Genomic DNA, 10271 nt, shown 5'->3' with positions numbered 1-10271 from the left:
TATATATATATATATATGTATATATATATCTGGTCATCCCATAGATAAGATTTTTTCCAATTGCATGATTACCTTGTCCTTATTCTTAGTGTATGTTTTGAAGAGTAAGCAACAAAGGAGCACATTCGGTGTATCTTGCTTTATGAGTTCAATAAAGGCAACATTACAACAGAAAGTGCAGGGTATATTAATATGGGGATCGGACAATAAGTGTAATCCAGTGTCAATGGTGGTTCAAGAAATTGCAAGCCAGAAACAATATTCTGGAAGACCAGCCTCGTGCTAGAGGATCTGTAAAGCTTGATGAGGATGTCCTGCAAACCCTGATGGAACAAAATCCCATCGCAAATGTTGAGGAACAAACAGAGAGGTTTGGATTTGGCCATTTAACCAGTCATGCAAGTCAGGACCAATTGACCATCTTTGCTTTCAAGACAAAAGGCGTTCTTCCATAAGGATAATGCATGGCGACCTACAGCAAGGATGACATTTCAAAGGTTGGAGCAGTTTGAATGGGAAACGATGCCCTACCCACCATATTTGCAGGACATTGCCCCATCCAAATATAATTTATTACACAGTCTTCAAAATCATTTAGACGGCAAAAAATAGAACAGTACTGGAGGAGTACTTTTCGTCATGGACAAGTGAATTTTGGAAGAGGCGCCTTGCAAGTCTACCAGAGAGAGGGAAGTGCATTGTAGAAAATGGAGAATATATTTTAGATTAAAAAAGAACTTTGTTTATCTTAATTTTGAAAAAATCAAAGTATAAAAAAAAACCATTATTTATGGGATGACCTGATATATACATGTTGTTGGCACTCTGTCGCTTACGACGAGGGTTCCAGTTGATCCGATCAACGGAACAGCCTGCTTGTGAAATTAACGTGCAAGTGGCTGAGCACTCCACAGACACGTGTGCCCTTAACAGAGTTCTCGGGGATATTCAGCGTGACACAGTGTGACAAGGCTGACCGAGGAAGTAAGAGTGAGAGAAAGTTGTGGTGAAAGAGTACAGCAGGGTTCGCCACCATCCCCTGCTAGAGCCTTGTGGAGCTTTAGGTGTTTTCGCTCAATAAACACTCACAACGGCCGGTCTGGGAATCGAAACCGCGAGTCCACTGCCCTAACCATTGGGCCATTGCGCCTCCACCTGATATATACATACATACACATATATAGACACACACATAAACTTTTATTGTTTAATTTATAATTTGACTGCCTTAAAGGGTTTTAGTTGAAGAAATCAACTCCAGGACTTATTCTTTGTACTTAGTACTTATTCTAGAAGTCTTGTGCCCAAACTGCTAGGTTACGGACGGACAAAAACAGACATAAAGGGACACACACATATATACCACAGGCTTTCATCAATTTCCGTCTGCCAAATCCACACACAAAGCTTTGGTTGGACCAAGGCTAAACTATAAGACACTTGCTCAAGGTGTTACGCAAGGTGACTGAACCCAGGGCCATGTGGTTGAGAAGCACACTTCTCACCAGACAGCTATGCCTTCACATAAATATACATATTGGGTCATCCCATAAATAATATGGTTCTTTTTCTACTTTTATTTTTCAAAATTAAGACAAAATTCTTCTTTGGAACAACCCAGAAACACTGGTGCACCTGAAGAACAACAATAGAGTAATCAGAGGGAAATGAGATCTAGAACTCTTCAGGGTGTTAGGGAAGCAGTTTTATAAAAAGCACAGATGTGTGAAACCGAAAATGGCTACCATTTCAATGATGCTGTTTTTCAGAGGTAATATAGTGGTGTTGCAAAATTTGGCTTGTGTAAATTGATTTCCATTACGTCCTTCAGATTGTATCAAATATCATGGATTTATCTACAAAGTTAAGCACGTTCTTAAAAATTGAAACCCATCAGTGACTTTTGGGACAACCTGAATATACACATATTTGTAGACATATACGTACACACACATACATAAGTACACATAAATACATTTGCACACAAACACATATACATGCATACACATATATATATACACACACACACACACTATATGCGATACATATATGTACATACCAAATGCGCTATGGATGTGCACATACCATATGCGACATATATAATCTATAAATATATATTACATGTGATATACAAATGCATTATATATAATATACATATTCATTATATACAATATACATATTCATTATATACAATACATATAATATATATATATATATATATATACAAAGTTCAGAGAGCTCTTACCTCTGCTGGTAACAAGGGGCCTCTCATTCAGAGTAAAAGGCAGACTGTATGATGCATGCTAGTATACATATATAGAACAATATAGCATGTATATGTGTATGTATACTGGCAGAGATACACAGCCTTGGGATTAAACTGGCACAGTTTTTTTATTGTTTTACTTCTTTCAGTTATATGACAGCAGCCATGCTGGAGCACCGCTGTTGGTCGAACAAGTCAGCCACGGGATTTATTCTTTATAAGCCTTGTACTTATTCTATCAGCGTCTCTACAAATATCCCCTCTGTCATAAGCTATGACTGTGGAATATGCACATGTGAGTATGTATGAGTGTATGTCTATCTTCACATTTGTATTTATGAGTGTTCAAGAGCCATGAAGATACACAGGCCATTACAGTTAGCTATGATAAGGTGATGACAGTTACAAAGGGTAATAGCCCAATTAATTAGGAACAGAATTAGGCTAGATGAAATGCAATTTGACTTTGTGTCAGAAGAAACATTACAGATGCTATTTTCATATTTCCATAGTCAGGCAACTGCAAGAAAAGCCATTCTACTTCGTATTTGTTGATCTAGAAAAAGCCTTCGACAGAGTATTTTGCTCTCTGATATGGTGGTCTCCGAAAAAGCTAGGGCTTGTGAAAGCAGAACAAAGTATGTGCAGGTATGCTGTTAGAAAAGTAAGAGTTAGTCATGTATATAGTGACCAATTTAGTGTAGAGGTAGGTGTTCACCAAAACTCAGTCCTCAGCTCCGCCTATTCCTCATTGTCCTCCAGGCCATTATAGAGGAATTTCAGACTGAAAGCCCATGGGAACTACTATATGATGAAAACTAGAAAAGAAATTCCAGGAGTGGAAGCAAAACCTGCAAAGAAAGTTAACTTAGCAAAGGACTTAGGAAGCAAAAAATTAGACAGGACCATACCCATTTCAGGTAAATGGCCGTGTTTCGTATGTAGGCAGAAATTCCATTTGGTGTACCCAGTGCAAGCTTTGGACACACAAGAAGTGCAGTGGAATAGTAGCTCAGTTAAGAGAAGGGAGTGTTTGTTTGTGGAAGATGTACAGGAACCATAAAGACTATGGATACATGGGAAACTGATTTCTTCAAATGTCCCAGAGGCTCTCTGAAAGTACTAGATAATTTCTGTGACCTAGGTAACATAATCAGCAGCAAAGGAGGATGTTACTGAAAGTGTAATTGCTAGAATAAGAATGAGATGGAGAAATTTCAGACAGCTTTTACTTCTGTTGGTAGCCAAAGGTCTCTCTCTCTAAGCAAAAGGAAGATTGGATGATACTTGCGTATGAATAGCAATGCTATATGATAGTGAGAGGTGGACCCTGAATGCAGAAGACATGTGAAGACTAGATAGGAACGAAGCTGGTATGACCCACGAGATGTGCAATATCAGTGTACACATGCAAGAGAGTGCTAGTATATTAAGAGAAAAGTTAGACACGAGAGGAATTATATAGTGTGCAAGAGAGAAGACTGCACTGGTTTGGTCATGTGATGTGAATGGATAGGGACAGTTGCATACGGAAGTACTGATCACTTAATGTGGGAGAAGTTGTGGAAGAGGGAGACTGAGGAAGATATGGGACAAAGTATTGAATGCTGATTTCAAGACACTGAGCCTTACAAAGGAGTTGACTAAGGACTAAGATATCTGGTACAATGCTGTACTTAAGAAGACTCACCCACCACAACAGAATTGATATCCTAAAACCAAGGTGCTATCCAAAAAACACTAGTGCTGGTGCCATGTAAAAAGCACCGGTGATGGTGTTATATAAAAAGCACTCCATACACTCTGTAAAGTGGCTGGTCTTAAGGACATCCAGCTGTAGAAGGCAAGCCAAAACATTCTTCAGAACATGGTACCCTTGGCCTTGCCAACTCAAGTCATCCAACCCATGCCAGCATCGAAAACAAGTTAAATGATGGTGATGAGGATATATATACATGTAAACACATACATACACATGTTTGCCCCGATGAATGAGCAATGTCAGTATGCATGTACAGCGAAATACATTTCTACTTTGTCCTGAGAGAAAAACTGGGCATCAGATGTGGTGTACAGCAGCGATAATTGTACCAGTATAGTGGAGATTGAGCCAGTATGCAGATGGATGAGGGCTGTATAAAGAAGTGCACATTACTAAGCATTGAAGAAACTTGTGGAAGAGGTAGACTTAGAAAGACATGACACAAAGTGGTAAAGATTGATCTCAAAATGTTGAAGATCTCTGAGATAAAAGAAATTGAATGACATTATGGTGTGCTTGAGAAGGACACATCCATGTTAGCAGAATTGAGAGACTGTCAAACCTTCCCCTACAACTTATCTTCATGACAGCCACTCTTCTATCAATCTTCTATGTTACTCTATTTTCTTCAATTCCCCCAACACTGACTAATATCCTCTGCATCCAACTCATTCCATATTTCTACCCACACTTGTCACACTATTTTCACTCAGTGGACTTACATGCACATACACTTTTTCTACTCTTCTATCCTATTCTGTCTCATATTCATGTTGTTCTTGGACCTCACATCTCTTTCTTTCGTTCACTCATTTTCCAAGCAGGCTACCCATGTAGTCACTTCTTCAGCAAGACACCTGTTCCTCTCCATCTATTGTAGTTTCTTATTCCTCCAGTCTATACCTCACTCAAACAACGAGCTTTATCTTGCAGGTACCTGGCAATCTCACCAGTGATAGTGTCACGTAAAAAACACCCATTACATTCTGTCAAAAGGTTGGTGTTAGGAAATGTGTCCAGCTGTAGAAACCATACCAAATATCTGTTTTTGTCAAACTGTCCAATCCAAGCCAGCATGGAAAAAGGAAGTTAAATGCTGATACATACACACACATGCACATATAGGGTATGCGTGTGTGTGCATATATATATATATATATATATCATCATCATTTAACATCCGCTTTCCATGCTAGTATGGGTTGGACGATTTGACTGAGGACTGGTGAAACCAGATGGCTACACCAGGCTCCAATCTGATTTGGCAGAGTTTCTACAGCTGGATGCCCTTCCTAACGCCAACCACTCAGAGAGTGTAGTGGGTGCTTTTACGTGTCACCCGCACGAAGGCCAGTCAGGCGGTACTGGCAACGGCCACGCTCAAAATGGTGTATTTTATGTGCCACCCGCACAAGAGCCAGTCCAGGGGCACTGGCAACGATCTCGCTCGAAAATCCAACGAAGGCCAGTCAGGCAGTACACACACCCACACAGTATCTTACAGTGTGTGTATATATATATATATATATATATATACATACACACACACACAGTATCGTACACCCCTAAAAAATTTCATTAAAATTGCCGTTACTCTGAAAATATCAAAGGAAATCAAGCAAAATTTATACTGAATAAAATATATTATATATGCAAACATTATACAAATTTGGAACACAAAACAAGAAACATTTTCAAATGTTACAAAAATATTTACAACCTGAAGGAAATTTGCTATATTCAATATTTTATCCACTTTTTTACTAAATTCAGATATTGCTGATAATTTCAATTCTAATAAATTATTTCTCCTGGGATTTTTGCACCAGTCATTGTTACTGCATCTGCAGGAATTCTGATTTGTATATTGTGGTGAAAATCTTCAGCACTGTGATTAAAATGGCAACAAAAGGAAAAGAACTGTCTGAAGATTTGAAGAAAATTATTTTTAATTTGCAAAGAATGGTTTAGGATATAAGTTTATCAGCCAACAAATACATATTAGCGTAAACACAGTTTCTAAAGTAATTCAGAAGTACAAAGCTAATGGATGATTACATCATCCTGGTCATCCTATTTTAACTGCATATGATATTCGCCACATCCAACATTGCATGATGGACGACCGGCAATCATACTGCTTTATCTTTGGCCTAAGAAGTGTTTTCTATTAGTGGAAACAGTGTATCTGCTTAAACAGTTCATCGAAGTTTGAACCAGTATGGTCTTCATGGATGCATTCCTCGTAGGAAGCCTCTCCTCACTACCACGCATAAATTAAGTCATCTTTCTTTTGCCGAAACCTATGTGAGTAAGGGGAAGGAGTTTTGGAATAAATTTCTTTTTTCTGAGGAGACTAAAAATTAACTTGTTTGGGTCAGAGGGTATTAAACAAGTATGGTGATATTCGGGTAAAGATAATAGCAACAAATACACCATGCCTACTGTGAAACTTGACAGCAGAAGTGTTATGCTTTGGGGATGCGTAAGTGTGGCTGGTGTGGGAGGACTCACATTTATTGAGAAAACAATCAATTCAAGGCTTTTTTGTTACATACTGCAGAAAACGATGTCGAAAAGCATCAAGGAAATATGAAGACATCCCATGTTCCAACATGATAATGACCTTAAACACTCGTCAAAGATGACAAGTTTTTATCATGTCGCCTGATTTAAACCCAACAGAACATCTGTGGGGTATTTTGAAAAGGAAGATTGATGAGAAAATATCCCACAATTTAACACAGCTGAAAGACATCATTCAGGATGAATGGAGGTTGATTTCATCAGTTATATGCAGAAATTTAGTCGACTATGCCTAGAAGATTTAATGCAGTCATTGAAAGCAAGGATGGTCACACCAAATATTGAGTATAGCAAATAATCCACTAGGGTGTACATATTTTTGCTTTGTTTGAAAATTAATATTTTGTATATATCTTTGAAAATATTTATTGTTTTGTGTTCCAAATTTGTATAATGTCTGCATGTATAATATATTTTATTTAGTTTAAATTTTGTTTGATTTCCTTCAATATTATCAGAATAAAGGCAATTTTATTTCTTAGGGGTGTACATACTTCTGTGAGATACTGTATACATAATTCACACACATGCACATCTGTAAAGAGTAGACATAGATAAGATGCAGTTTGGTTTTGTCCTTGGAAGAGGCAGCTTAGAATCTTACTGGTGAGGCAATTGAAGAAGAAATACTTAGTGAAGGATAAACCTTCATTCCTGACTATTGTAAATCTGGAAGTCTCCAAGGAAACTAGGTGTGACATATGAGGACTGCACCAGCTATGTACAAAAATGCAATAAGTAAGAGTAACAATGATTTCAGAGACTATTTAGTGTGAAGGTAGTTCAAGGTTCAATACTCAGCGTACTCCAATTCATCATAGTCCTATAGGCCATCATAAACGAGTTTAAGGCTGGCTGTCCATGGTAACACATACTGATATGTTCTCATAGCTGAATTTAGAGGGAAATTAGAGAGGAAATTCCAGGTATGGAAGCTAAATCTAGAATGGAGAGGTCTTAACATAAACTTAGCAAAGACTAAGGTGTTAGTTAATATGAAAGGAGACAAAACCCTGGTATCTTCAGGGAAATGGCCTTGTTCAATATGCAAAAAAGGAGTAGGTATAACCTATACACTGTAGTAAGCTATGGACACACAAGGTGTAGTGAAATCAGAGGCAGACTATTAGAGAACATGTCACATGTACTGCACTGGAACAGTATATACTATGAGCACACTGGAAATAACTTCTCTTAAATGCCCAGATGTCTTGCTGGCAGTAGTTGATAGCTTTTGTTATCTGGGAGATGTAATTGTCAAGGGAAGTGGTAGCTAGAGCAAGAACAGGTTAAAAAATGTTCAAAGAGCTATTAATACTGCTGGCAACAAAGGTCTTTTCTTCAGAGTTAAGAGTAGATTGCATGCTGCTAGTATTAGAACTTTGAATCTGCATGGTAGGGAGACATGATAATGTCTGATCCTAGAACCCTAAATCTCACAGAGGAGAGAGCAAAACACCAGGATGACTGATGATATGCATTTCTTAAGAAGACCTGCATACCTCAGTGAGAACAAGTTCTTGAAGGGCTCTGTAGGTGTGTGTGTGTGTGTGTGTATGCACAGCTAGGCCAGTCACTCAATTACCTTTCTCCTCATCACCCACCACCTCCCAAATCGCAGCTCTTCCCACTACACAAAATCATTTTATTTGTTATCCATTTTTGATCCATTGATACTGTTCTCAGCATCTATGCTTTCATTGATCATGCCCCTCCCACAGAGCCACCAAATTATTTCCCATCCCCTATCATTATGTCTCTCACCCCCTCATGCACTATGCCTGTTGCTTCTCCCTTTGTTACCTTTCTTGCCCTTCTCTTGTCTACTCTATCACTGTTAATATTCTGCTGTACTGCACTGCCAATCATCTCCCCCACCCCACTCATTCCCCATCTCTCATCTCCCCACACTCCTGCTTATTCTGTCACTCATTTCCAATAAGTTCCTATATTGAAGATCCATTCAGATACGTAGTCATTAACAATGAAAGTGTTAAAATCGATACAAAGCATTGTAAGAAAATCTGCAATACAGTATATTTTTACTACATGGTTTTGACTTTTTCACTTTCTTCCTCGGTACTTTTTGTTCCATACAACTTTCATCAACTTTAGCTTTTTGAATATTCTCAGACAGTGGTGCAGCTTGTTTTGCATTCTTCACAATTGCATATCTGAAACGAAATATGAATAAAACTTATTAGATGTAATAGTTCAACACATTAGCTGTGGCATTAACATATTTTAAATGAAATAGAAATAATCTTGTTAGAGAATTCCATTAGCATGGCAAGAATAAAGTGTTACTAGCCATGTTGCAAATATAGGTGGAAACACATCCCAAATAAATTGAAGCAGACAAGTCAATATGTGAACCTGTATGTGATTACTGTTAGAAACAGCAGCCAAATATCCCTCAAGCCACATCTTTTCAACATCAGAAAGAAAAGAAAAAGAACATATTATATAATGTGGTCCTATTAAAATCAGACTGGCTCTGATCATAGTTTTGTTTGATCAGAGACAGCTTGGAGTTAAACATACATTACAGTAAAATAAAATACACAATATAAAAGCAAAAAGCCACTCATTTCAAGGAGAGGGTATAATGTGATATAAGCATTAAAAGAGATGCAGTATTTGACTTTTGTTGAAACGATACAATTGGTTGTCCACCATCTGAGAACCCTTAACTCTTTTGATACCAACCTGCATGAAACCGGCTGAGAAATAAAACGTTGAATGATACCAGCCTGCCAGAACCAGCTGAATTGACTTATTCATATTTAAATGAGAATTTCAGCACAAATCACATTAGTACATTCATGAAAACACATAGTTTAACAATGTAAACAAATGAGTTACACTGTCTGATATTATTTTACAAGACATCTCAGTGCTGCAAATTTTGAGATTTTTTCCCCCACTTTTTCTATGTTTCACTATGGACAAAAACTGGATACCACTTTCATGTCAAACAGTGAGTTTGAAGTCTAACACTTTTAGGAGCAAAGGCCTGAATATTGACGGGTAAAAGTCAATAATATAAAACTGTGCAAATTTGCAGATATGCTTATGGCTAATCCCTTTAAACCAATCTATTACTGACTTAGTGTTTTCCCAAATCCGTAAATTTAATTCACTATCTAACTTAGTTATAATACGATCTAAAATATATTTGCTAATAATACCTCTTTCAGTTTTAGCCAGATTAATCAATCTACATTTAGGGTTTCTATGAAAATTAGCTTTATGGTCTTTTAGGGTAATAAAAGGGTGGCGAGGGGAGAGATATTCTATCCTCTCACAAATTTTAAGATTTTTAGCTATTCTTCTTGCCTCCATATATACATGAGAAGGTTACAATTTTAATATCGGGGATCCCTATGGATCGCACAGGTTGTGGTCCTTTGAAACATATGTAGGAGTGGAGTATGCAATTGTAGCATGCGTTTTCTCCAATCCTTAAATTCTTAAATATACTCAAATACCCAAAATTTCAAGGAGTTCCTGCCTTAAAAACAGGAGCTAACCACAGTTATTTTGTGTTCTTTGCTACATTGGTTTCTATTAACCCATTTATTCTATCAGAAGAATTTTTATTCATTAAGATAGAAGAAATACACGTAATTATATATATATATATGTATATATATA

At 37.4% G+C, this 10271-nt stretch overlaps 2 protein-coding genes across 3 annotated transcripts in view; one reads left to right on the top strand and one right to left on the bottom strand.

Moving 5' to 3' along the window:
- LOC106869388 (fatty acyl-CoA reductase 1) overlaps positions 1 to 10271 on the top strand; it is a 422225-nt gene that overhangs the window by 68590 nt on the left and 343364 nt on the right. The gene's annotated exons all lie outside the window — the stretch shown is intronic.
- Positions 1 to 10271, bottom strand: part of LOC106883410 (uncharacterized) — a 59623-nt gene that overhangs the window by 6346 nt on the left and 43006 nt on the right. Inside the window, exon 7 of one of the 2 annotated variants that reach the window (XM_014934402.2) lies at positions 8661 to 8788. In XM_014934402.2, the coding sequence (XP_014789888.1) occupies positions 8661 to 8788 (128 nt within the window). The remainder of the gene's footprint in view (positions 1 to 8660; positions 8789 to 10271) is intronic. The other variant, XM_014934403.2, reaches the window with a different exon arrangement.

This window comes from Octopus bimaculoides, chromosome 7 (genome assembly GCF_001194135.2).
Source record: "Octopus bimaculoides isolate UCB-OBI-ISO-001 chromosome 7, ASM119413v2, whole genome shotgun sequence".
NCBI classification, from domain to species: Eukaryota; Metazoa; Mollusca; class Cephalopoda; order Octopoda; family Octopodidae; genus Octopus; species Octopus bimaculoides.
This window is presented reverse-complemented; position numbering and strand designations above follow the sequence as displayed.